This window comes from Branchiostoma floridae, chromosome 4, assembly GCF_000003815.2.
Source record: "Branchiostoma floridae strain S238N-H82 chromosome 4, Bfl_VNyyK, whole genome shotgun sequence".
NCBI classification, from domain to species: Eukaryota; Metazoa; Chordata; class Leptocardii; order Amphioxiformes; family Branchiostomatidae; genus Branchiostoma; species Branchiostoma floridae.
This window is the reverse complement of record NC_049982.1, coordinates 12,246,512-12,273,857: the sequence shown is the minus strand read 5'-3', so window position 1 is coordinate 12,273,857 and position 27,346 is coordinate 12,246,512. Positions and strand designations below refer to the sequence as shown.

Below are 27,346 nucleotides of genomic sequence, written 5' to 3'. Positions count from 1 at the left end.
AATGGAGCCAAAAGACTGGTGAAAGTGAAACGATATACATGTATCCTGACAACTAATGTTGGGAAGCGTAATGCCAATGACTTCTACTGTATTGCAAACAAAGTATGGTTTGGATGAGGCCCATTATGGGGAATAGTATAAACTGTATATTGATATCACCAGATGCTATTACATACACAATCAGATGGTCAGTTCCACTTAGGTTTACAGCCCTAGAATAGTATAACCATGGATGGCCTCTGTCTATATGTAACTGTATGAACCAACCGACTGTGCCCAGAGTTCCCTCTGCAGGTCCTGGTTGGACTGCTTCAGCTCATCAATGATCTTGTCCTTTGCCCTGACAGCCTTATCTAGGTTATCAGACACCTTCTCCTTGGCACGCTGCTCCTCTACAAGCTGAGAGAATAAGCACACTCTGTTAATGTTATGTACTGAATTACGAGAGGGAGCTACTGGGGGATTTCAAAAGCTTTTTGCAGGTTGAATATTGATTTCAACTTGGTTAACCAGACTTTCAGAAAAACTGACAACTAAGGCTGCTTATCTGGGACAGCAACTAGCAGAAACTGTTTTGCTGTCTGTTCCATCTTACATGGAAAATTGCAATGAACAAGAAACAAGACAGGCTAAGTGAAAATGACAGATTTCATTCTAGGTCTGTACTTATATAAAAAAGTCAATTTTCAAACTTGGTCAGCAGATACCATAAAAATATTTCAGAATAAAGCAAATTCTAAAGATTGAAGAAATCAACTGCTATTGAGGAAACACACCACTGCACTACATAGCATCACACCAGGCCTCTACCTGTGCATATTCAGCTAGGTACTGCCCATACTCCTCTTGCAGCTTTTGTAAAGACAAAAGTTAAAGCAATAAATGTTGGTGCTCTAGATTGACTTACATCTGGATGAAAGACATTTTGGGCCTTATTCAAGAGCAGGTCAAAAAAGAAATGTTATCTCAAAACTGTAAAGTCCAGACAACTTATCCTAGCAAACAGAAAACTCCTTGGAACAGTACCTGTTTGCGACAGGTGTCGAGCTCCCTGCGCAGCTGGTCCTCACTGATCATGGCGGAGCGGGTGGTGCGCCTGCCGCGACGGGTAGCGGGGCCGCCGGTCTGCTGCTTCAGTTTCTCCTCCAGGTGAGAAATGGTGGCGTAACACTCGTCCAGCTGGCTCTGCAGGGCCGTGAGACGGTCGTCAGACACCTGGGTCTGTGGAGGACCATGAGAGAGAGAAAGGGCTAGTAACCCAGCTGTACAGGTCCATGGCATTATCCATGTAGTCTAGTTTTACAGGCTTATTTTTGTTTTTAAAAAAAGGTATCCTGATTCTTGAGTCAGGATTAGCAAAACCTTAAGGCCATGGAAAGGCCAATATCATTGAAATGTAGGCCAGAAAAGACATTGTCATTTTACTACTAATATTGCCTAATTAGATGGAAAATCACCATTGCCTTAAATTGCTATCATGTACATTTCTAACTTTTGGAGGATACATGTATGCATACTTGGTCTACAGTAACCTAGTTATGATGCGTACCGCTTCCTTCTCAGTCTTCAATGTCGTGATTTCTTCTTCTGCATCTTTCAGGGACTCCTGTGTGGCCTTTTCCCTGGCTACAAGTGCCATGAGTTGTTTCTCCAGCTCAGAAACCAGCTTGTCCCTCTCACTCCTCCACTGGGCCAGCTCTTCCTCCTTCTGCTGCTGAACTGTCTCCAGTTCCTGTTTCAGCTGCCTTACTGTGTCCTCCAGGGCTTCCTATCAGAATCAAACACTCTTAGTTCTTGTAGCAGCACTCATATTCATAATCAACACGATTCTCTGACCGAAAGGACATACAGCCTTGTAGAACTCTATCTACATGAACCAGTTTGATCAAGCACTTTTAAGAATGTCATCTTGGAATAATCTTTATCATCTAAACTATCTGTTTTCTTTCCATCCCATTACACTCTCAGCTTACCGTGTCAGTGTTGTTCTTTTCTCCCTGCTCAAGCTCATTTTTCAGTTGTTCCAACTCCTTTTTTGTCTCTGACAGCCACTGCTCAAGGGACTGCAAGAGGGAATGGCATGATGATAGAAATCAAAGTATGATCACATTATAGACACAACACAAGTCTTTAGGTTCTACGGTCTTAACAAATACAGATTTTGTTTGTACTTGTGAAACATTATAAAACTTTGATAATCATTGAGATGCATTTTCAGGACATGAATGTTTTATAGTTCTAAGGCAGTATGTCAGATAATCTTCACAAAGACAGAATCAGTAGGACTAGGAGTTGTGAAAACATAGCTCAAAATTGCTTGTCCCTGCATGAGGCATACAGGTGATACAAATGTACTCCAAACCTCATCTTAAAAGCAATGAATAATTGCTCAATACAGCGAGTTGCACAATCTATACTAATTAACTTACCTCCACTTCCTTTTTGCTGTCAGTAAGAGCCACTTCTAGACGATCTTTCTCATTCTGAAGTGCCCCCTCCTCACCCTTTGTAGAATGGAGTGTTCGCTCAAGTTCTTGGACTCTTTCAGACAGTGACTTCAACTTTGGAGAAGCAAACCAACAGATTGGATGTAAATATTGGAAGACCAACTAAGCAAGTAGTCCTCAAGATAAAATTCCATAGCCTTTTACTTAAGTTTTAGCTGGCATACATTTACAAATTGTACGAACTTGCGCAGGACATCTGCATCCTTCGTTGCCAGTCAGACAACGTATGACTATGACTGACAGCTAAAGGGATGCAGAAGACAACGGAGGTCCACGTGACAACACAGTTTTGTAAAGACAATGGAAGTTGTGAAAATCTGTCATGTCATCTTTCATTCAAAGTGCATGTATGAGTTTCACAGTACATGAAGCTGATAAACAGCCCCACCTGTTCCAGCAGTCCATCCTTCTCCTCCTTCACACTGCACAGTTCCTCCTGAGCTGCCTTCCTGTCAGTGTCAGCCTGCTCATAGTTTACCTTCAGGTGCTCCAGGTTACTGACGGTTCTCTTCAGCTCCCTCTTGTTCACGTCAGATGACTCCAACAACTCAGAGTATTTCTTTTGCAGGTCTTCCAGTTCTGACCATGAAAGTGTTAAAAAGGCATGTGTAAGTAATAGGCCTTCCCTGATACAAAGTAGAAACAGAACTTTATGCCTCCTGTACTGGAATGTCCATGGATAATTCTACAATCTCAGAGGTGCTATTTTCCCAGATAAGCAAGCTTAAAGACTGCTTAAAATCAAGTTACAGGAGGGAGATACATCAATCTTTTTTGAGGCTATCAGGAGAGACTTGTGATGTGAGAAGATGACTCACCATCTGCAAATGTCTGGATCTCCTCCTGTTTGCTCTCTAACACCTTGTCCTGGGTTGCCATGGTAGCCTCTTGCTCCTCTAGGGCCTGTTTCAGGGTCGAAATCACTGTCTCATTACCCTGCACATCTGAGGAAAAAGAAGCAGAAACCAACTTTTACACCAGCAAATAATCACTTATCAGGGGAACTTTGGTAAGTGAAGCAAAATTGATTCTTTGCATTGTCCATATCCACAACCTTGGCAAAGTCCAGTCAATAGTGCTCTTTCCTGTACCACTACACACATGTAAATGTGATTTGCAAACCTGTGAAAGCAATCTCATATCTCTGCCTCTCGTCCTCAGCCTTCCTCCTCTCCTGGTCAGCCTTCTCCATAAGTTCTTTGATTGTGGCAGACTTGGCTTTCAGCCGCTTTTCCTTTGCCTCCAGGAGAGCTTCCACCTCTTCTACTTTCTTGGCTGCATCTTCTTTCTCCTTCTGCTCAAGAGAAGAAGAGATTAAGTCATGATCAGACCTTATAATGTAAATCTGAATACATAACATTTCATCTCATTTCCTCCCATATCTTAAACCTTACCACAGTAAAATCTGACATTTGAAATTTTCCATTCTTGTATTTCTGTACATGTACCTTTGCAGCTTGTTGTTCCTCCTGAGCCAGCTTGGCTTGATCCACCTTTTCCTTCAGTTCCTGCTTCAGGTTGTTTAAGGTATCCTCCAGCCTGTCGATTGTGCTATTTCTCTCTTCCTGCTGTGCAGTCATAGATTGCAAGGTGGCTCTTATGTCTACCTCCCGGGACCGTGTCTGTTCAGGTAAAATACATATGGAATGTGAAACTACCATAAACAGAAATCCTTCTGTACCTCCTCAGTCAAACTCAGGATTGTACAATGAAGTACTTTAAATTTTGGATCATTCAAAAGAGATTTTTCGAGTGTTTTGGCTTACAAGATGTTTTAAAATAGAGATTTTACATTGTTAACTTAGATAAACTGGCTTAAATCAGAGTAGATTTACCTTCTCTAGATCTTCCCTGACTGCTTTGTAGTCACTGACAGTAGATCTTACAATTTCAAGATCCTGAAACAAGAGGTAAGCAATTGGTACATTTGTTGCTAACCTCATAGTTACATTTATAATGGAGCTTACAAAAGGTAAGATTGATCTACAACATTAAAAGTCAAAGCAACAACAAAACAAAATATTCCAGCTCAGCACCAGTTGACCAACCTTCTCCAACATGGCAGCACGGTCTTCCTTCTCCTTTAGCTGTAGCTTCAGTCCCTCGACCTGGGTCTCCATCTGCCTGGAGGCACTCTCTGCCTCGTGTAGGGCACTCTTGTCTGCCTGGGTCTGATTCCACAACATGGCAACCTGGCTTTTCATCTGCAGGGATAGCAAAGGAGGCCAAGCCTTGAAATATCAAAAACTACCAGTCCCTTCCATTGGGATGATCACATTAAAGCCACCATCATATGAATGATGTGGGACAAAAACATATTTGCCATGATGAAAATTTTCTTTCAGCAAAACCTATTGAAGACTCAAAAACATGAAAAACATTTTGGCAACATAAAAGACTGCAACACCCAAAATGTTGTGACTTAATTTTCATGTTTAGGAGTTACCTCTTTCTCTGAAGCGTCCTTCTCTTGCAGCTGCTTGTTGACCTCGGACAGTTGAGTCTTCAGCTGTGATATTTCCTCCTGGCGGCTGCTGCATGTGTTCTCATCCTGCTGGTGCAGCTGTGTAGAAGTGGGGAACTCATGAATATGTTTAGCTATCATACTGTTAATTGTACACTTTTTTTCATGTACTCAGTTAAATGTTGTTAAACATAACCCTGTCACAGTTGTTGGTTGGGATAGTTAACAGTGTTTAACTTTTATTTAGGTTCTTAGAAGTAAGGTAAGCTGAGGGTTTCTATGGTCATTTATAGTGAGGAAAGCACTTCATCATGACTTTTCTGTCATTAGTTACAGAATTCATTTTCTTCACTTGTTGGTGGGCATTTTGAGCCCTGCATAATGTGTGTGATGCTTCATACCTTTTTCATCTCATCAAGCTTCTGAGATAAGGAGCCAACTTCTGCCTCCTTCTCTCTCACAGCAGCCTCCTTGGAAGCGACACCCTCTCTTAACTCCTTGATTGCACTTTCTCTTTCAGTCACGAGGCTTGTTAGTTTATCAGCCTGTTCTTGGGCTGAGGCCAGCAGCTTCTTGAGACTCCCTTCGGATTCTTTCAGCTCAGCAACATGATTATCTAAGCCTTTTATAGACTTTTCATTTGCAGCTACCTGCTCTTCTGCTGTTTTGAGATTCTCTCTAGCAGACTTGACATCTTTCTTGGCCAGTTGCTCCCTTTTCTTGGCTTCTCCCAGGTGTTTTTCAGCTTCCTGTAACTTCTTCTCCAGCTCTAAGTTATGTTTCTTGGTTTCCAAGTGGGACGTATTGGCTTCTTTAAGAGCCTTTTCTAGTCTCTGTTTCTCCTTGTCACCCTTTCTAGTTGACCCTGCTATTGTTTTATTTGCTGTGTCCAGCTCTTCAACCTTGTGTTCTAGTTCCAGCACCATAGTCTTTGCTGTCTGGTGACGTTTGACTTCTTCCTCAAGCTCAGACTTCAGTTCCTTCACTTCTTTGTTCAGATTTTCCACAAAAGATTCATGATCACTCAAGGCCGTTTTGTAGTCTTCCACTGTCTTCTCGTATTTCTCAGCTTTTTCCTTGTACTGCTCTGTTTCTGCTGTGGAGTCTTTTGCAGCCTGCTCAAGGTCTAGAATCTTCTGCTTCAAGGAGAGGAGATCCTCATCTTGCTTGGCCATCATTTCCTTGTTGGAATCTTCACTTGAGGTTGCCTCTTTCAGGCTGCCCTCCAATTCTTCAACTTTCTTTTTTAGAGTCAGGACTTCTTCTTGCTTACTAGACAGTTCATCAGTTTTGACTTGACTAGACTCTGAGGTGGTTTGGGCCTCACTGAGACGTTCTTCTAGTTCTGTAACTTTTTGCTGTGTCAACAAAAGCTCTTCCTTTGTCTTAGATAACTCCTCTACCTTTTCTTGGTAGGAGTCTGACTTTGTTCTTGCCTCCTTGAGAGAATTCTCCAGTTCAGACAGTTTCTGACGCAGCATCTGACTCTCTTCCTCTTCGTCTGTAGCGGTGGCATTAAGCAGAGCTGTCTGGGACTGAACCTTTTCTACTAGTTCCTGGATTTCATTTTGTTGTTTGTCTGCCTTGTTGATGGCTTCGTTTCTCTCTGATGACAGGAGAGACAGGTCTTGCTGTAGGGCTTCTATCTTCTGGTCCATCATGTCTGTGGGATACATGTTGTAATAAGGGAAAATATATACCTTGCCAATACGTATGTGATAAATAGGAACTTAGATATCATTACTGTTCATTTTAGGTATCATAAAAGTAAACCATAGTGATGGATTGAAAATGAAATTGGGTGAAAAACATCAATAAAATACATTTTTGTGAATAAGCTATGCTTATTGGCTGTACTTCTTTAACAGGAGAATATGAAATTTGTCAGTGGAATCAAACCAGCAAGATGTCTTAGTGAGGCAAGGTGTTGCTCCATAAAAACACACAAAGATGAAAAGCACAACTTGGTTTTAGATTGCTTTAATTCTCTCAAGATTACAAGCATGAATTCATTCACCAAAAGTACAATGTACTGCACAAGGTTTGATGACTATTTCATTTATTTATTTCTTTAAGATTTGCAGAAATATTAACAGAACTATTGCAAGTAAGTTATATATGCAAAGCAGTGAGAGAGGATGCAGATGGAGCAACTTGCACGGTACCCATAGACATCTTGCTGTTTTGCACTTACCACCATACAAAGATCCCAATTAATATGTCAGTAGAGTGTTAGTGCAAGCTTCAAAGAATGTCACATGAAAAGAGCTATGTCAGTTGTTTTAAACAGTTCTAAAGTAGAGCACCGGTCATTAGAAAAAAAGAGACAAGAATGGCCATTTTCTAAGAGATGTGGAACGTACACTGTTGTTCAAAACCTTTAGCTTATAGAGACATTTTGTAACATTTTATATAATCCCTTGCCTGGATCATACTACATATTGCACTGAACTAATGGCAGTGAATAAGCCCTGTGCACCTCATACAAATAAACACTGTTACAATGCTTCCTAAACAAGCTTTTAGATAATTAAATGACTTTTCTTTGTGCAGCACTTGAATGACTAATGCCAACAAGCAGAACTTTCAACCTCTGAATTCTTATCAAATGAGCGACTCTCTCTCCTAGTTAAAAAGCTTTGAGGACAATAACTCATTTCTAAAAAGTAAGACAATATAACAAGTGCAATACAAATATCTGCATCCAGCGCGAGAATTATGTACTACCACAAAAACAAAAAAATCCATGCTTTAGCACTATACGATAACGTCTATGAGTAAATAAAAATCTGCATCTTACTCTCATATGCTGTAACCAACTAAGAATTTCCTCCCTATCTGTGTAACTTAGTGATGTTACTTGTACCTGGACATGTACGACCTGTTTGATCGCAGGTTATAGTTAAAGCTTGGAGTGTACATGAGGTTCTGGTAAGAACAGGTAAGCGATTTGCAGAGAATCGAACGGGGTGAGACTGTTCACGCAGTGAAGGAAATCGATCTGGTGCGATTCTCTTCACTTGAATGCGGAGCACGCACGGCGATGGTGAGCCTATACTATCGTGCGAGACTATTCCCCTGGTGATGAAACGCGCACCAGCGCGATTCTCATCGCTTGAAGGCGGAGCGCGCACGGCGATCGTGAGCCAATACTATACTACCGGCCTACTGCTCATCCTACCGGATTATATGTAACAGTTATTGCTCATTTGTCAGCACATATATATATTATACTTCCCGGCATGTACGCCTTTCCGAAATTACGCACCAGTAACGTACCCAGCGGAGGGAGGGGGCAAATATATTGTACATGTAACGTTACTAGGATTGAGCAAGGCACAAACAACGCACTCACGATACTGAGATGCACTTACAAACCTTTATTCAACATTTGTATCATAATCAAGAATGAAAAAGGACATGAAGTTAAATCAATAGTATTGTTTTCTTTTTCTACAGGTACAAATGGAACGTCGACAGTTTCGATCTAACTCTGAGCAGCGCTAAAGTGAAATGAAGATGAAATGTACATGAACTTACAGGCTGGCGCTGGCCGAACGAGCGACGTGCAGCTAATACTAGTATTCAGATGTATGTATGTACAAGTATTACACGATGGAATGAATATGTACAAATATTACACGATGGAATAAAGATGTACGCAGGTCGAGATATCGTACAGAGTCTAAATTCTACATGGAAACAAACTACGCTACTCGGACAAAGAAAAACATGGCCGTCCTGACATGATGACGCTAAACCGTCATGCACTGCGGATCTTATGCTGTCTGGTCAAAGTGCGGCAACATATGTGAGTTAGCATTACCATATTACAAGACTGGTGCGTCTTTATTTATTAGCGTATGTTGTCTGGTGAAAAAGTGTGAATTAACATCGTCACTTGAAATCTTACTTAAAGGCGTAATAGCAAAAGCATTTCAGTCGATGCTCAGACTTGAAGTATGACACATCGTAGACCTCGCAGGGCTCGAGCTCCAGCTCCAGCTTCATTCACGGAGGTTGATGACATCACTTCCAACGTGCAAGCATTGGATCTTGATAGAGACGCAATGTAGGTTTTCTTTCTTTATTCTTACATAACATGAAATATTATTGTACAAATACCTCACATTCCAGTCAACCATGTACATATGTATGATGTATCAGATGTAATTCTAGTGTGTTTATTTGTATAATCTTTCTGTCGTGTCCGTTATATGTGTATTGATGTATTTTTATGTGGAGGACTACAGGAAGAATAGCTGGCCAAATAAAGTCAAAGTCGACATAATAACGCTAAGTAACCGAATCAGACTGTTGTATTTGTTTCCGTACGATTTGTCTGTATGTAAATGTATTGGTGTTGTATTATTTAGATATTTTTGGTAAAGTCTACTTCTCGTTATTTAGATATTTTTGGCAAAGTCTATTTCTCGTTTTGGAGGACTTGTGGAGACCTGTCGTAAACCAAGGCTTGTCGGCGCTTACGAGGATTTCTCTTCGCTGTAAAAGTCGAGAGTGGGAAGCATGTATCAAACTGAGAATTAAATATTTGTTGGAAATTATTTTAATTACATCATTTTATTTGCAGATGCGTGTGTATTGGGCAGGTTGACCCTCTGCCGTGGTACGTAAGTCGCCTGCAGTACGAGTACAAGTGGTTTGCATTGGCAAGGGACAATACTTTTGCCCTTGCAGACTGCGATGCAGAAGGCGGCCTTAAGCGACGCGCCTTCCAACTCGTTCAGGCAAAGCAGTTTACGAAAGGATCAGATGAGAGCTGTGTCCTGCTCTTATGCTCATGCGACAGTGCAGTGGAACAGCGGGAGCGTCTGCGAGCCACAACCAGCGTGGTAGGTTTTTTAAAATTTATGTTTAATCACGTTTGTAGTATTGCCGTTGTATTCTATACCTCAAATCTATCCCCTATTCCAGATTCTAATGGTACATGTATATAGTATCGTACTGCATTTAGCCCTAATGGGGCATGAATATGCAATAAACGTCATTGTAATTGTCTAATATGCTTTTTATTGTAACAGAGGGTCTGCTGTGTTGTGCGTTACATGTTTATGTGTAGTACATGTGTATTATCGTTTCTGTTCTAATATATATGTTTTTCTAACAGACAGAGGATTTAAATGACTTTGTGGCGCGTGAGGAAGGCTGTTACTGCCTTCATTCACAAGCAATTAAGTCAATCCTCTCTGACATGCCCGTCCTGACGGAGGAAGAACACCAGGAAGACGGGGCCGTGGAGCAGCTGTCGACCGACCCTTTCCTGGCTGCAGTCCACGATGGGAAAAGTTATGGTAAGAATACTTTTTATGTTAAGAACAATTTGTGCATTGGACGGTATATAGTTTAATATACTGCACAAAATCAGCAATCGTTTAAAAACGCGCTCGTATTTTTCAGGGATATTGAAACGCATCGGCGACGGAGGGAGGCTCTGTTGTGTCATGTGTAGCGGGCGCCAAAAGAGTTGTACACATGTCAGTGCGTACAGGGAATGGTGTAAGGCCCGAGATGTGGACCCAGACGTTGTGTTCACTGCCCTGAATGAGCCAGTGTTCTCAGCCGTCTCCACATCTCCGGTGCCTTACCCATTTACAACCGAGATGAGGGAGAGTTTTGAGAGGTTAGTCGATGTGTTTTTTTTAGCAGAGAAATTTAGTTTAGAGTTTAGACGTTATTCCCTTTTGATTTATCATTTCCCTCCTTTGTTAAGTATGTTTATATAATTATGCACACCACAACCACACCTGGTATACAACTTCAGCGACAGTGATCAGGCAACAGACATTTTTACGGACATTCTGCAAGGTATCTGTGACAAGCATGCTCCTATTACTGAGAAAGTTCACTGTCAGATCAACTCCTGCTCCTTGGTTAACCTCGGACATTCAGGAACTTATGACGTTGCGGGATGACGCCAAGAGAGAAGCCAAGATGTCTGGACTTGAATCTGACTTTGCAGTATACCGGAAACTTCGTAACAGGGTAGTGTCAGAAGTTCCTACCACGCGGCAAGGCACAGCTTTTTTGAAAAGATTTCTTGTTTGCAGACAGATGATTTTCTTTGGCCTTCTGGTGGACTATCTCCATTCCATGGTGGAGGGTCGCCAGCCCCTGAGGACTACACAACGCGTGTGCAACCGGACTCGTTCGGCGTGCGGTACCTCCAGGGGCATTCCATACAGGACGCTGCGACGGGGATGGAACAGCTTTGCTCGGAGACTCAGCATCAACATGGAGGAGGTAATAATATTAAAACGTGTAACACACAAATTAAGAATTACACATATATTTCATACCTTTGCCCCGACCGGGTTGTTTTCTGTTTTGCAAATGAACGTTGCATGGACCAATAAATGAACATTACATGGACCAATAAGTTGATAACTAGAGTTCCACGACCCCATACCTTCGCCAAATGATTTGATCTTTTACAACTGCTTATCAATTGTGTTTGTCATTAATTATGCAAATAAGGCTCTTATTTGCATAAATTATATAACTTGATCATCTCCTTCACTAAATAAGAGACGTGCGCAATATATATTAAGAAAGGAGGCTTATGTCACATTTTCTGATAATTTATGCAAATGAGTATCTCATTTGCATAATTGATGTTCAATGATGTTCAACTGTACATAGCTTCCTAATGCTACAAGTAAGAAGTTCCCGTCATTTACCACAATGACATTATAGCATTTTCTCATTAATTATGCAAATTAGGTCTTTATTTTGCATAATAGGTATCGATCAATATTCTTCTGTTTCTCAGTTACAAATGTCACATTTTGCAATGGACCTATAATGGAACTGGGCGTGTTTACACGATTTCCTCATTAATTATGCAAATTAGATACCAATTTGCATAATCATTATGTCATTATGTGGAGCATCACTTAAGCTATCTACATACCAAAAATCATAACAATCCGTTAACCCCTTCTTGAGTTATTCCCTTTCCCTTTCTTCGGGAGACAAAACGCATTAAAACACGTCGAAAAATAGTCGGAGCCGAACCTCTGCTTGGGGAGTATTTTTTTGAGGGGAATTGATTTTTGTCTATTTTATCCACTAGATTGTAATCGCTGAATCCTCGACTTGTTTAATTCCACTCAATTGATATTTCATTCTTTGGCTTTATTGAACGATTTTTATCCCATTTCTTTCGTAATGGACCGTTGCTAATTCTTGTCTTTTCTTTTCAGCGTTTTCTTTCAGGTAGAAAACAAAGAGAAGTCGGGCAACATACTGCAAAGGACGCCGGGATAGCGTGGGCAGGCGCCATTTGTCTTCGGGAGTTGATTTTTGTTAATTTTATCCACTAGATTGTAATCGCTAAACCCTCGACTTGTTTAATTCCACACAATTGATGTTTCATTCTTTGGCTTTATTGACGATTTTTTCATCATATTTCTTTCGTAATTATAATTGCTAATTTTTGTCTTTCCTTTTCTTTTCAGCCTTTTCTTTCAGGTACAAAACAAAGAGAAGCCGGGCAACATACTGCAAAGGACGCCGGGATAGCGTGGGCAGACGCCATTTTGTTATCCGACAATTTCGTAGCGATTTTGTAAATTTGTACATACTAATCTGTAAATACTTCGGTAAATACTGCGGCATGTAGTGTAAGCTTTGAATACATACGATACTTGTTGGTCTACGTTTTGTACGCTCGTTTGATTTAATTATAAAATAGCAAACGCTCGATTTGTTTTCATGACTTTAATGAGAATGATATACTGTAGTGTAGCGTCACATCACGGCCCATGTTCTAAATTTTGTACGAAGTTTGTAAACGTTGTGTGAGTTGTAAGGGTGAGTAGTTTTGTACATCGTAGCGTAAACTCTGAATACATAGGTAGGATGTATTTGTATATATTTCATGTAAGGTTATGAATTTGCAGTGGTATGTAAGTCTGTTTTGTAGAAGGTTATAGTAGGAAATAAATAACGATGTTCGGGTGTTACGTGAGCTATTTGTCTCTGTTTTGTTGCTGACTTACGTGATTAGTAACGTTACTACATTCCCGGCAAAGGGTTAAATGCCAACCCAGAGATAAGTATTCAGAGTGAGTCTTACTATACGTTATTGACAAGTATCGCTGTCAAAAGTGTGTCAGCACCCGTACCCGACGTCTTTCAAAATAGCGGGCGTTCGCGCGTCGCCTTCAAGTGAAGATATTCGACCGTTTAATTTGTCTAGTAGGCCGGTAGTATTGGCTCACGATCGCCGTGCGCGCTCCGCCTTCAAGTGATGAGAATCGCGCTGGTGCGCGTTTCATCACCAGGGGAATAGTCTCGCACGATAGTATAGGCTCACCATCGCCGTGCGCGCTCCGCATTCAAGTGAAGAGAATCGCACCAGATCGATTTCCTTCACTGCGTGAACAGTCTCACCCCGTTCGATTCTCTGCAAATCGCTTACCGGAACCTAGCTCTACGAGGATACCTTCCCTTGATGGGAGACGTAGTCTTGCAGCCCCCAAACGGTTTATACACTCCCCCCGGGCTCCTAACATGCCTGTTCAACTCCGTGAGCTTACTACGAGGTGGGGTACAGAAGGGCAGGTGAGGGGACATCTTTCTGGATAATGGCCCATGGAAGTTGGCTCTAACTGGTTTGTAACCACTTGTGGCAGAGCCTTGATTAGTAGAGGGGGATGCTTCAGACTCAGGGGCAACATTTTCTAACTGGACTTGTTCAGTGCTAGGAGAAGAATTTGGGGAGGGTAAAGAAGGAGGTGAACCTTTCTGGTCTTGGATTTGCTTAGCAAGGTCAGCGATCTTCTCTTCCTTCTCAGCAATGGTGGCCTTGGTCTGGTCGACCAAAGTACGGAGTTCCTCAACCAGCTGCTGCAGGTCTGTGATGGTCGCATTCTGGAAAAGTAGAACAGGAAAGATTGTTAGGCATCTTCAAGTGTTACTATGGCTGGATGCTGGTAGCTGGAAGTTCATTTATATCTTGTTATGATGGTACAGTAAATCTTATCTACCTGTGACTTCATCTTCTCTTCATCCTCAGCTATGGCTGACTTAAGTTTCTCAATTTCGTCATTCTTCTCAAAGAAGGTTTCCCCTGCTTCCTTCAGTGTTTCCTACAAACAAAACGAAAACAAAAATTACATCAATAAGTTAGCAAAATGGCATTCACAAGAACATCTGCAACCACAAAGTTAGTCATACACTCTATGCATTTTTTTACATTGTAAAGGTAGAAATAGTCCACAAATCTGTAATACAGGAGCACATCTAACCTGGAGGTCTGCTATCTCCTTTTCTTGTTCCTTGATTGTTTTCAGGGCCTCACTCAGCTCTGTCTGTAGATCCATGTCTACAGAGCTACTGGATGATCCCTGAAGAAAAAAGATCATGGATGACAAGATCAGAAAGGGAAAGACTGTTTGACATGACATTTCATTTGTATGGGCATTTTCATTTCCTTTGAAAAACACATACATACAGGATAAAGCACACAACCAACAACTAAAGGAAAAGTGTATTATGGCAGCTATTCAATGTTAGAAAGACAGGTATACCTGTTTTGATGCAGACTTTTCTGCCTTCTGTAGTGACTCCTTGAGCCGGATCATCTCCTGTTTGTGCTGGTCGTCCCGGCGTTGGAGTTCCAGACGTTTGAAGTCAAGGTTGTCGTTTGCAATCTTTAGGTTTTCATTCATGGAGGTGATTTGGATTGTCAGATCCTTGATCTGTTCATCCCTTTCCTGGAACAACAATGGTGCAGTGGTTGAGAAAGGGTATAAAACATAATGGAAAAAAAACCCTTCACAATCAAAGAACCCACCAACAAAACAATACCTTAGGTATTGCTCACAAGAAGTGGAAACTTGACATCATGCCACTTGTACCTTGACCTTGACTTGCTCTGCATGAAGTAGCACGCTGGAGACCCACTCCTCCTCCTCATCCTGCACCCTGTCCACCCGGGCTCGCTTCCGGGACTTCTTGATGCTCTGGCTGTACATCTCAATCCTCTTCTCCCACTTCTCCTCAATGTTCTGCTGCTGTTGCTGCAGTCGTTCACTGGTGGAACATGTGCAAAAAAGACTCAGATATGTGGTACAAACAGCAAAACATTCCCTTCCAATTTGAAATGTATCAATCTAGGACCAAACTAATGAATTAAGAAGACATCTTAGCATACCTGTAGTCGTTCTCTATCTCCACCAGAGACTTGGCCATTTCCTCACACACTTCCTCCCGGATGCGGACCTCCATCAGGACCTTCTCCTTCCTCTCCTCTACAAGCTCCTGTTGGAGTTTCTCTACCAGAGATGCCAAATCCTGAACAGCGGGTTGTGGGAGAATTAATCAGATTTTCTTATGAAAGTCCACTATGCACAGTTCTTATAAATATATACTTTGTGTGACTATCAGGTAAAATATCCAAGTTGCTAGAAGCGTGTTTTTTTTAAAATAAAGCAATGACCAGAACCCTTGTGTGTGTGTGAAAGAAGAGTTTTCCTTCTTCTGGCGCAGTATTTGATTGGCAATGTTTTGCTGTTTGCCACTGTGACAATAAACAGAAGGTGTGTGACTTACACCAGAAGTGGTCCTAAGGCAAATGGTAAAAGATAATCTCTAGCATGCAGCAGTGCAACATGTTACTACCTGAGCCATGCACAGTTATAATATCAGGCCTCCAGAAACAACACATGTAATTGGTAGTGGGGAAGCAACAGTTGGCGACAAGAGATAAAGCATGAAAGCTTTGAGCCCCAATAACTATTCCCAGCAGCTACTTCTCTACACTACAGTGTTCCCAGCTAATGGAGTCTTGTCTTACAGTTAAGCTGCGCTGGGACTTCGTCTTAGAAGTGCTTCCAGCTCCTGGTGCAGATTCCATAAAGGAGTCTTTGAACTTCCGCAAACGGCTAATAATAGCCTGACCAGAGGAGACAGTGCCATTGTAAACAACTATTTACTAAGTATCAACTATAAAGAAATACACGACAGAAAGCTATCATTTAATTGAAAGATTCAAAACTACCGTGTTGAGTATTGGACAATAGTAATGCTGCAGGTACTAAAAATACTCGGTTCATAATTTTGGACTGGCATGGTCAAAAACCAATACTTGTGATCACAAACACATCAATTTTTGATAGAATGTAGATATCCTATGTAGATAAGCAGACAGGGTGAAAATTGTGGCCCTTTTTAACTAAGTTAAGTAAGAGAGGAAGAAGAGAGGAAGAAAACAATTTCCTTACCGTGTATGTTGTCTCTGCATCATCATCATCGTCATCATCATCTTCCTCCTCCTCCTCCTCAATGACATCCTGTTCCACCACTGTGGACGCTCGTACTGCGTTGGCTGCCCAACCAACAGTAGCACGACTTCTGGGCGTGGCCGAGGTGTTGAGTGCAAGAGACACATTCCGAGGTGGTGCTGGGCGAGGGAAAGACGAGTTCCACCTGTCCACCTTGGAGATTCTGGTCACAATCTGTCAAAGAAGATTATAAACAAGTATCACAAACAGCTCTCCATAGCAAAATGTCTTCTACAAGAGAGCTGATAGCTTTATGCTTCAATGGTAGTGTAAAAGAGATGGCATCAGCTACTTGTCTAAAGTGTATTGTACCAATTGCTACTACTGACTTTTCCCCACAAGAAACTGTTGAATACCTGCTTAGCAACTGCGGAGAACTTCAGGACATGGTACGTTTCATCAAACATGGAGGCACACTTGTTCACATTCACAATCATGCAGGCCTTGCCGTGCCCCAGGAAGAAACTCTGAAACAGTCGTGTCAGCTTGCTCTCACGGAACGGAATGATCTTTGGGTTGTCCCTGTAAAACACAGCGTAAATCAGCTAGTTGTAACTTAAAAGAATGGATACCATTATCAAGTCCAGCGGGTTTGCAATTCAAAACCAGACACTGATAGAAGCAAAAATATATCCTGAATAAAGAGACTCTTTTTACACAACCACAGCTTTATTCTGCTGACGTTTTGGTGACCTTCCTCGGGGCAATTCAGTGATGAAATACCAACTCAATGAAACTATTCACAAATGCAAAAATGTATCCCTAATAACCCAGACCTTAGTCTTAAATTTGAATATTTTGAAAACTGTCATTATTAATTAGATAAATGACTTTTCCATCATCGTGCCATATACTGACCTGTGATGCTGGTTCCACCTCAGGTTCTTGATACACTTGCCGAGGGTGAGGATGGAGGTGTTGATGTTTCCTGCCTCTCGGAGTCGATCTCCGGTGCTCTGTGTTTTAGTGTACCGCTCTGATCCAGCCAGGTCACAGAAGGACAACCTTTGATAAAAACAAACCTTTAGCTTTCCAAATTGCCAGTGAACCAGTACAAATATGCTATGTTCTGAACCCATGGAGCTATGCCATATTGGCTCACAAAAAAAAAGTCAATTTAAAAACACAGGGCTCGAAATTCATTTTGGGGATTAGGTGCACTGGTGCACCCAGCTTAAAAAATTGGGTGCACCAAAACATTTTTGGGTGCACCACTTAAATTTAAGTTATAGCCTAATAATAAAACTTGGTGGTGCACCCAAAAATGTTTTGGTGCACCACTTAAATTTAAGTTATAACCTAATAATAAAACTTGGTTACAAGCTTTCAAATTCTTAAACATGTACCATGACAGACATTTTTATTATCTTTCTAACACTGAGGTGTCAAGAATATGATGTATACTAAAAGTATACTTTGATATCTTTACATGTGTATCACATAAACCTAAGAAGATATTTGGGTGCACCCTGTGCACCCACAGAAAATAATTGGGTGCACAGCTCCAATTTTGGGTGCACCTGGGTGCACATGCACCCAGTATTTCGAGCCCTGAAACATGAACATGTATATTATATCATAAATATTACATAATTACACAAAGATAGAATACTTGTCATGTGACAGATGCCAACATTTTGTTACAATTCACTTCCTAATTTGTTAACGCTTGCTTTGAGTGAATGTCATGACTACACACATGGCAGAATAACAGCACATATTTTCCGATAGTATCACTACTAGATGAGAGTAGTCACTTACATGCTCATCCTGGCCACATGTGGGTCATCAACGTCTACAACTCTCAGGATCTTGATACTGAAGATACAATGGCTGAAAAAACAGTTAAGAATGGTTCAGAAGAGTAGCAATGAATGTTATCAATTTCTATCATAGTAGTTTTAGGTAACAACAGACATCCCAAGGTTCACAACCCCCATGAGTTTATTTGACCTGTTTCCTACCTTCTGCTGGAGCAGTGGTTCATCTTGGTGGCAGCAATGTGCAGGTTCTTCTGCCCAATGGTCAGGATCTTGTATGCCTCATCTGCACTGGTCACCATGATCTCTCTCAGACCTGCAAAATATACAGTTTTCTTAGGACAAGCTTTTCAATGTGTCCTTAGTCATAAAAAACTAGATGGTTAAGGCAACAAATACTGCAACAAAACAGAATCTACAAGAACATGTATATCCAATGATGTTCATAAATCCACAGATGTTGTCGGCTGTTTCACAATTGAGTGTACCCATTTGTTTTTCCACATGTTACCAGTTGATAAGAAAGTCTACATAAGATATTACTGTTTTTGACTGTTATTTTCCAAAAGCTGGTGTAACAAGGAACACAACAAAAAAAGAAATAGAGAAATCCATCAATATTTGGCGAAACTATTGTAAAAAATGTTGCCTAAAAATGTCCCATTTTAGTGTTACCAGGGGTCATTCAGTTTTTTCACATTCTGAACATTGCAACTGACTTTAAAAACATGACTGCTACCTTAAAATTATTTATTTTGTACATGCAGTCATATGTTAACTTGAGATTTATTACAATTTTTTAAAGATATTCCAACTTTTTTTTGCCAGCAGGGTTATTTTGCATTTTCACCCACATGTTACCAATTTTAATGTAATATTTACTTATAGATTACAAAGTATGTAGCATTGTTCTAATGTACTGTAATAAGTGTTCATTTGACATGTAAAGTTTTGATATGATTTATGTAACTGAACAAAAGTGGAATGAGATCATTCCTACTTTCATCTGACTCACATCGAAGGATCAAAGTATCGGCTGTCATTTTCCGAAAAGTTCTGTCCCGTCCGTACCCCCCCTCAATTTCTATACTACTAGGCTAATATTACAAGCTTTTAATTGTGATGGTTTACAAGTCTCTTTGACTAGATACCAAACCACTATATAAACCATATCTGTGATAAAGACCTTGGCTGATACAGCACTGTATAACTTCAAATGTCCCGTCCGTACCCCTGTCCCGTCCGTACCCCCCACCTGTCCCGTCCGTACCCCCACTTCTAGTTTTAAGCAAAATAGTGGGGAAAATGACATCCCAATTGCTAAAATAAGACATGATAAATACTAAATAGATACAAACAATTAATCTCCTCACTAAAAATAGTACTTTTTAATGAATTTGCCAGCATTTTCTTTGTCAGGTTTTTCATTAATGCCCATAAACTGCCTGGGATTGGTATGAGATGAAATCTGATATTCCCCCAAAGTTACCGTCTCATTTTGCCCAGTATGTGCTCTCCTCTAGCCCAGCTCACTCTCCCAGATCATCATCATGATGGTGATGACCCATTCTCCTCATCTCCCAGTGCAGGTAGTGTACATGAAAAAGAACAGGCACTACCTGGGACACCAAGGAGAAAGGCAAAGGTTCTGGAGAGACTGTCAAGTCTCCTACTCAAAATAAAATGAGAAGAAAGTGGTACTAGTACTTGCCGTGACAAAAGAGAGCAGAAGAAATCTGCAAATAGGTTAAGAAATTACAGATTCCCTGACAGAACAGATACATCCCTTCAAGTTCACCGATTGAGCATGGCCATCAAAGAAAATAAGCTCTAATGGCATTTTTAGATCACTCTAGATCAGATCAGATCTAATAATAATGTCTATCTCCCTTTCCTCTTAGTTTAAACAATATTGCAGTAATTGTAGATGCTTTATTTAACCTGTATTTAGTGAACAAATGTGTTCCAAAATGTTTGGATGTAAGTCCCTGCTATATCAGTCTGTTGTCTGGTTGTGTCCCGTCCGTACCCCCACGTACTATCGTATTCATGAAATCATCAAGTCTCTTGATGTGTTGCCCAAGTTTGAATGCTAGAATCTTATGTAGGGGTATATAAAGGATGGAATTCTAACAAAGTTTAGCTATCAAAGTGCTTGAACTTAAAAAAATTGTATTTGATCTGTCCCTCGACATGAAATGACAGCAAGGTGTTATTATCGCCTTACAATAAATGACCAGAAAATGACACAACAAGGTGCTACTGCAAATAAAATTTAGTTTTCTGGTCTTGTGGATACTAGTGATGGAAGATAACATGGAATAGTGTTTATCTTTAGTTCTTCATGTGGGTATACTGTATGTACCTTTACATACAGTCTTACAGTTGTCCCGTCCGTACCCCCTCAGTGCCCCATTAAAGAAAGACCTATGTTATAGTAACCGGGAGGTGTTGTGCAGAGATCTTTAAGAATATTAAGCCACAAGCATGTACCTTTGAACTGCCAATATCAGTTTTGATATATATCAAAGTTGATTTTTCAATCTAAGTGACCCCTGTTTGGTACACTCAATTGTGAAACAGCCGTGTAGAAACAATTAACTGAAACCTGAGAATGGGACTTTGAATACTACTCGGTGCAGTTTTTTTTCAATATTTCACTACTGAAAAATGATGGCATTGTAAGCTATCTGTAACAGTCATCTGCTTGGTTCCGAGTAGAACAAACCACACACCTTTTATGTATATACTGCCATGTTTGTCCTCAGAAAGTTTCAAGGTCGGCCTGCGCTTATTCTTTCCCTGTGGGTAGGCCTCCAGCAGGTCATAGATATACTCATTGTAGATCTCAGCAAATGAGACCCAGATGGAAAACTTGACAGGCCCCTGGGCATCCACACTGACCGATGTCTCATCAGCCACACGAGACTCTACCTCTGCAAGGACATCAATTCCTGACAATGCCAAGCATAGAGAAGGGGCAGGGGGGTGCACATGGGACAGAGAGGAGGGTGGGAGACAATATTTGTCTGTTAGTGTTAGCATGCATTATCTTACAAGATAAATGTTATAGCATTATGGTGAACTTGTCGTGAATTATCTTAAGTGATAGGAGAAGATATATCATCATGTGCCTTATTTGCCTTTGTCATTAGATTAAGGTGAATCAGACACAAGATAACTGTACAAAGAACACATAAAAGACATGGGAAGAGGCAGTGTCCATTGGATGTTTTACAACAACACAACATGACATGACACATACACAATACATTTCTTGAAGTATGAATATCTCTATTTTCCAAAGGCAAACAGTAACATGCCTCAACCCTACACCTAATCAACTATGCCTCAATTCTACTACATGTAATATCAAGTTTGTTTTGTTGTGACCTTTGTTATTAAACGATAACATTGACATATTAACAACATTAATCATCATCATCATCGGTCGACGTGATCAAACATGTTCGCACACGTTTACACACGACGGGGTTATCACCCATTCTTCAAAAACGTGTGCAATTGATGTCGCACGAGAATATCGGCATAGCAAATTACTAAATTACGCTTTAACGTTGACTTTGGTGGTTTAATATCACCAGTAGATACTAGAAATATAACTAGTAGCCTTTTTACTATCATGGTAAGCTGTTTTTTGATCGTACATGGCAAGGTTTTGGTATGAGACCGTCAAAAAACACCTGTCGCAAATCCAAAAAACACACTTTGCACTGCATTTACATAGTGAAAAACGAGTTACTTAAATCGGCGTTTGCCGTCGATTTGTACCTTTCATCAAGGCCAACACGAAACAAGCGGCGAAGTTTATCCAAGATGTCTCTATCTCACGCAATGCCCCATTTTATGCCTGTCGCAAGTTTTTAACTTTGACTTACGTTACAAAGACAGGCGAACAGAAATTATCATATAAAGTGTGATTTCCCTGAAATCTTCATATATTCTCATTGGGCAATATATGTAGTATGCTACCAAAGACTTGATAGCGGAAATGGATAACTATCTAATGATATATTCCAGCTATATCACAGCTCGGTGCGTTTTGACAGTTTTTGTAATCAAGCTTACGTTACCATTATTACCACTCCAAATAGAAACAGAAGTCTTGGTGCGCCCTTCATAAGAAAGGGCATAACCTGGTAAGTACTTATCACCCGCGATTTGGTTCTGCAACCTGACCGTTTAGCTTTTTTTTTGCCAGTTAATTGTCAAAATTGACTTACGTTACCCTTTGACTTACGTTACCAGCACATAACGGGTAAGCGAACATACGGCGTTTAATAGGGTAATCAGGTAGGATTGAAAGTCAGAGAGTATGCCAAAGGTCAGGTAACATCTCTGAGGTCCAGTTTGACATCGATGGCCATAGTTCTATTACCGTACTGACCTTATTATGGGCGTTAACAGGCAAAATGTTTTTCCACAGAAAAACATCTGCTATTTAGGAAGGGAAATGCGTAATAAATTCCTCGCAAGGATCAATCATGCAGCTTGTTAACTGTCAATGAAGCATGATTTAACTCATAAGGGCAAAAAATCAATCAAATCTTACTTCTTTCCTCGAAGAATCTGAATATTTGGCATTGGTAACGTAAGTCAACATCGGCGTGACTTTTTGAGATGAGCATTATTTATGAAAACCTAGCAATATTTGTGACTCAGGAAATTGTTTTCCAACGGCTTACATGATAATATAGTCAAAACAGTTGGCTATATGTCGATTTCTGCACAGTTCCTTTATCAAGTCTTCATCACACGGTAACGTAAGTAAACGTCAAGGCTATGGAGTTATTAAACTTCAAAGATGTCATAGTACATAGAACCCACTACCTAAAATTATATTTCCAAAACTGTTTTACACATTTTAGTGGAAATGCATTTTGAATTTTATCTTCTATGTAGACAAAGACGGAGATACAGAGGGCATATAGGGAGAGTCGGGTGGTCAGGGATGACGATGGGTATATGAATCAAGAAGTCGCTCGCGTTATAGATTACTATACACCGATGGCTTCAGGGAGTAAGAAAGTTTTAGAGACGACAAGGCCAGATGGGGAGAAAGAAAAATGGAGGGATGAAAAGCCAAACGTTGCGCTTAAAGATTAAGTTCAAAATTGGGCTTTAAGAAAAAAAGGGGACACTGCAATGAAATAAAGCGGATGCAATATGAGTTGGAATAAAGGCAAACAAGAACTATCTATTAGCTTACGTGGTACAGTACAGACATAGACAGTCTTCCCAGCATCTATCACACACATAGATTGGTTTGTGCAGTGGTTATATCTTTGATATTAGAGATGTTTGACTTACGTTACTCAGGTTATTGACTTACGTTACCATAGTTCACTGGCATCTGTAGGCAAAGTGCATACAGTTTCATGCCGACTGCACTCAATGTTGCATTCTACAGTTCTTTGCTCTTCCTCCGGGGAAAAATGAAGTAGATGATGCCAGTTTTGTGTACTCACCAGAAAAAACGCTGATGTGTGCTTCTTTTTTTCCAAATTAATCCAACTCGTAAGGTACAAATTCTGGTAATTTCTCTCAAAAAGTAAACAGAAATATCAAATGTTACCCATTTTCAGGCACCCTGAGGGCTTCTGCTTGGATACAAATAAGAAATAAACGTTTGTATCCCTACATTATACATGTAGTAAACGTCTTCTGTGTGTATAACGCACTATTTTATATGACTGAAATAAAAGTGAAACATCAATATAAAAAAGCCAATATCTCAAAATGGGAACGTTCCAACACATTCAAAAACTTGATATTGAAAGTTAAAAGTTGTGGGAACAAGTTAAGCCTGTTAACTAAACTTTATGAACAACTTCATTTTTTACCATTTCTAACCCCCAATTGCACACGTTTACGAAGAATGGGTGTTATACCGCCCCTTACGGGGTGACATACCCTTTCGTATAGCTAATCACAAGACGGGGATGCGCCAGGTCTCCCGTCAACAACAACAACAACATTAAACAACTTCTTATTATAATTAAGATCACTTTAGTTACTGTAACAATAAAGTCTAATACTGTGTCAGTTGACAAGAAAATCCAAGCTCTTAGAAGTACTCATTATTTTCACACTTGCTATGAAGCAAAGACAATATGAAGTGCTTTACCATCAGAGTCCTCCATTGTGTCAGATTTCTGGGAGGACTGGCTACACAAGGAGTCTTCTGTCATGGTGGACACCTTGGAGATATTGGTCAAGTCTGCTCCGCTGGCTCCCTCTAGCTCCTGAAATATCAATAATCTGATTAGACAAATTTGGCAAGGAGAAGTACTTTACAAATTACAAGAACCTTGATCTCCTCAGGCTATGCAGACCTGTGCTGTCAATAGTTACCTGTTTTTCTGCCATCTTTAGCACAGCTGCCTTGATAGCTTCTTGCTGACGCACACCTCTCTCGTCGAGTTTGACCACATCGGAGAAGCACTTAGGCTTCAGGGTTATGCCCCCCTCCCACTTCTTCTCTGCAATACTGTTGAAGACCACATCCAGGGTACGTGGAAGTATACCCCCATCTTTGGCATTTCCTGTAAAACACGTTTTACATACATCATCTTTAACCTAATGCAATGTACACAACAATTGTCACCCACAGGACAAACCTACTTGTTCAGTGTAGAATGTAATTCCTCATAAGCTCATAGTATAATAAGATCATAGAGCAAGACGGATGGAAATGGTTCACAGAAGATTTGTTTGATGTTCTACCTTGTATGGTGTAAGTCTTGCCAGAGTTGGTGACCCCATACGTAAACACCAGGCAGTTCTGTCCTCCCACAAAGTCCTTCACCATCCCCAACATGGAGTTATCAAAGAAGTCCTTCTGGCAGGTATCTTCATTGAAGATGCGAGAGAAGCCGAACTTGTGCATGATGTCACCAAACCCCCTGGTGCTGCTCTTGTACATGAAGGAATCCTTGGGTGCCATGGTCACCAAGGTGTTCTCATTGTCTATATGCATACAGCCCTGTAAGGAACCAAATACAGTATGTCAACCACAATGACCAGCAACATTGCAACAATAGAATATCACTAATATTAGAGCTAGAAAAATAGCCCCCTCCCCCCACACAAGTAAATCTAGAAAAACTACTACTACTACTAGTCACAGATTATACGCAGTATGGGAATTTCAAGATTACAGACTAAACTATCTCTACCAGACCTGTTCTTCTCCATGTTCCTTCTCTTCCTCTGCCAGGGGCCTGATTCTGAGATAAACCTTCATGTGCTCAGTGCCATGGTCGATGCTGCTGCGCCCAGTTGGGACTTTGGCAGGTGTGGCAAAATCTGATAGGAGGTCCTGAGGAAAAAGATTGGGATCAGTGGAGTTAGCGATTTCAGCAATTAACTGATGTCAATTGGAGAATGATCTGCTGGTAACTCTTAAAAAAGCAGCTTGTCATCAGTTTGGTATGATGCATTGCACTATCAGAAATGCACCAAGCAGCGCTCCACTTGTAAAACTTACCCTGGATGACCAGACTCCTTACAGACAGCGCACAGAGGGCTTTCTAGCGATCGCCTGCCGCGCGCACCTGCAACTTTACACCAGTCCCACTATCCTACTGGCCCCCATGGCAAGCAAATAGTGGGCGCTAGCAATTAGTGGCGGCCAGCTGGATAGTGGGGTGGGTGTAAAGTTGTGGGCATGTGTGATCGCAGCAAGCCTTCGGAACGCCGCGGCTCTAACGAGTCTGGTCATTCAGAATAGGTACCTGTAAAACTTTCATTTCAAAATACCGTGGCAGTACCCATTGCTCAACACTGAAAAGAGCAGTTAACAACATGAGCAATTTGACATAACATGCTGTAAGTGTTGATTCCATAAAAATCTACCATCAAAGTCATATAATCAAATCCTCATGACTTAATGAGAGGTATGACAGGACAAGGTTTTCCAGTGTGATATAACTTGTAAGCAAAGCTGACGTATTACTCTGAAGGGCGGCTATATCTTCGATATATGTATAGAGAGAGATACAGAAATACCTTGCGAATAATTTCATCTGAAACTGTATCTTCGAGTCCAGGATCTTCCAACAGATCCTCCTCCCCATCCGACAGTGGGATCTCCTGGGTATCTTGATCTGACATTGTGGCTGTAACAACAAAAATATTTTCAATGAAGTGGAATATTGAAACAGATACACATCTCATCATCATCATCATCTTATTGCACAACTTATTAACAGGAGCGTCCTTAGTAGCCTGGTCGTCAGACCCCGCACTACAGGATAAATCACTTCTGCAGGGGCCCACCTCCACATAATTTTTGGTATGAAATTTTCTTACTTTAATGCAAGGGGCCACTACCCGCAATAGATTATTACTATAATAGCATTTGTAAACTTTGACAGCGGGCCAACTCTGAGTCTGACGGCAGACATATGGGCTACCCTGGCCAAGGTTATCCTTTACTTTAGCGTGTTGGTAGCACATATCGCAAAACAGGTCTGGAAATCAGGCTATAATCTTGTCAAAAATAAAAAGATAATATATTTTCCACAATTATTTTGGCCGTGATTAATATTAATAATAACGCCATGATTGAACGAACAAATTTGGTTGGAAAATAAAATTTATGCCAAGGTTGCACAGCTGGATCTGATAACACATACAGATCAATTTAAGAGGCCTCCAGGAAGATCCAAATAGGCCCCATATTAAAGATAGACCCATATTTTCGCAGATCACAAATCATTTTTCAATTTTTGACCATAAATTCCTCGCACCAACCGTCAGTCATCTAACTATTCAAACCAAAAGTCATGGAATCGTCTCAAGTACCTCCATGAATGTGAGCGTTTGGTTCCTAAGGAGTGCTATCTTGCCAAAATACAAAATTTAATATCTTTCAGCAAGGAGTCATGGAAAAAGATTCGATGGAGACCTGGTGAGGTAGTCGCCATATTTTATTCCCAAATTAAATTTTGCTGTGAATCTTTGACAAGTTACAATTGCTCACAAATATGCTATGACATGAACCAAAAGATACTTACCTTGTCTATGTGCTCATAAACCTCTCATAACACGATAAAAGAAGGAATTTTTCCACGAGAAATCGAAAACTAGGACGTCTTTCGCGCCTCTCGGTTGAACACAACTGTAGCACTTTTGTAGTTCAGCGCCGCAAGTTACATATTTCAAAATCGGCCAATCAAATTCATTGAAATAGAATCTGTTCGGGCAGTGCTCCAAACGTGGGCTCTGATTGGTTACTAGCTAACGATCCGACAGATCTCGCGTGAATATGCGAGAGTAAGG

The 27,346-nt window shown here is 40.7% G+C and overlaps 1 protein-coding gene across 3 annotated transcripts in view; it reads right to left on the bottom strand.

Moving 5' to 3' along the window:
* Nucleotides 1-27,265, bottom strand: part of LOC118414221 (kinesin-like protein KIF20B) — a 29,694-nt gene extending 2,429 nt beyond the window's left edge. Inside the window, exons 1-31 of one of the 3 annotated variants that reach the window (XM_035818107.1) lie at nt 27,082-27,265; nt 26,072-26,181; nt 25,245-25,382; nt 24,788-25,046; nt 24,416-24,606; nt 24,189-24,306; nt 20,776-20,994; nt 18,245-18,356; nt 18,042-18,113; nt 17,139-17,285; nt 16,637-16,802; nt 16,221-16,454; nt 15,152-15,291; nt 14,856-15,030; nt 14,526-14,711; nt 14,244-14,342; nt 13,983-14,084; nt 13,737-13,866; nt 5,373-6,634; nt 4,954-5,070; nt 4,556-4,711; nt 4,343-4,405; nt 3,956-4,129; nt 3,630-3,801; nt 3,326-3,451; nt 2,896-3,086; nt 2,430-2,561; nt 1,974-2,063; nt 1,550-1,768; nt 1,027-1,221; nt 268-399 (exon numbers count right to left, since the gene is read on the bottom strand). In XM_035818107.1, the coding sequence (XP_035674000.1) occupies nt 268-399; nt 1,027-1,221; nt 1,550-1,768; nt 1,974-2,063; nt 2,430-2,561; nt 2,896-3,086; nt 3,326-3,451; nt 3,630-3,801; nt 3,956-4,129; nt 4,343-4,405; nt 4,556-4,711; nt 4,954-5,070; nt 5,373-6,634; nt 13,737-13,866; nt 13,983-14,084; nt 14,244-14,342; nt 14,526-14,711; nt 14,856-15,030; nt 15,152-15,291; nt 16,221-16,454; nt 16,637-16,802; nt 17,139-17,285; nt 18,042-18,113; nt 18,245-18,356; nt 20,776-20,994; nt 24,189-24,306; nt 24,416-24,606; nt 24,788-25,046; nt 25,245-25,382; nt 26,072-26,176 (5,622 nt within the window). In that variant the 5' untranslated portion in view covers nt 26,177-26,181; nt 27,082-27,265. Of the gene's footprint in view, nt 1-267; nt 400-768; nt 853-1,026; nt 1,222-1,549; nt 1,769-1,973; nt 2,064-2,429; nt 2,562-2,895; nt 3,087-3,325; nt 3,452-3,629; nt 3,802-3,955; nt 4,130-4,342; nt 4,406-4,555; nt 4,712-4,953; nt 5,071-5,372; nt 6,635-13,736; nt 13,867-13,982; nt 14,085-14,243; nt 14,343-14,525; nt 14,712-14,855; nt 15,031-15,151; nt 15,292-16,220; nt 16,455-16,636; nt 16,803-17,138; nt 17,286-18,041; nt 18,114-18,244; nt 18,357-20,775; nt 20,995-24,188; nt 24,307-24,415; nt 24,607-24,787; nt 25,047-25,244; nt 25,383-26,071; nt 26,182-27,081 lie in introns of those variants that run through there. The other 2 variants (XM_035818108.1, XM_035818109.1) reach the window with 2 other exon arrangements.
* Nucleotides 27,266-27,346: the final 81 nt, after the last annotated feature.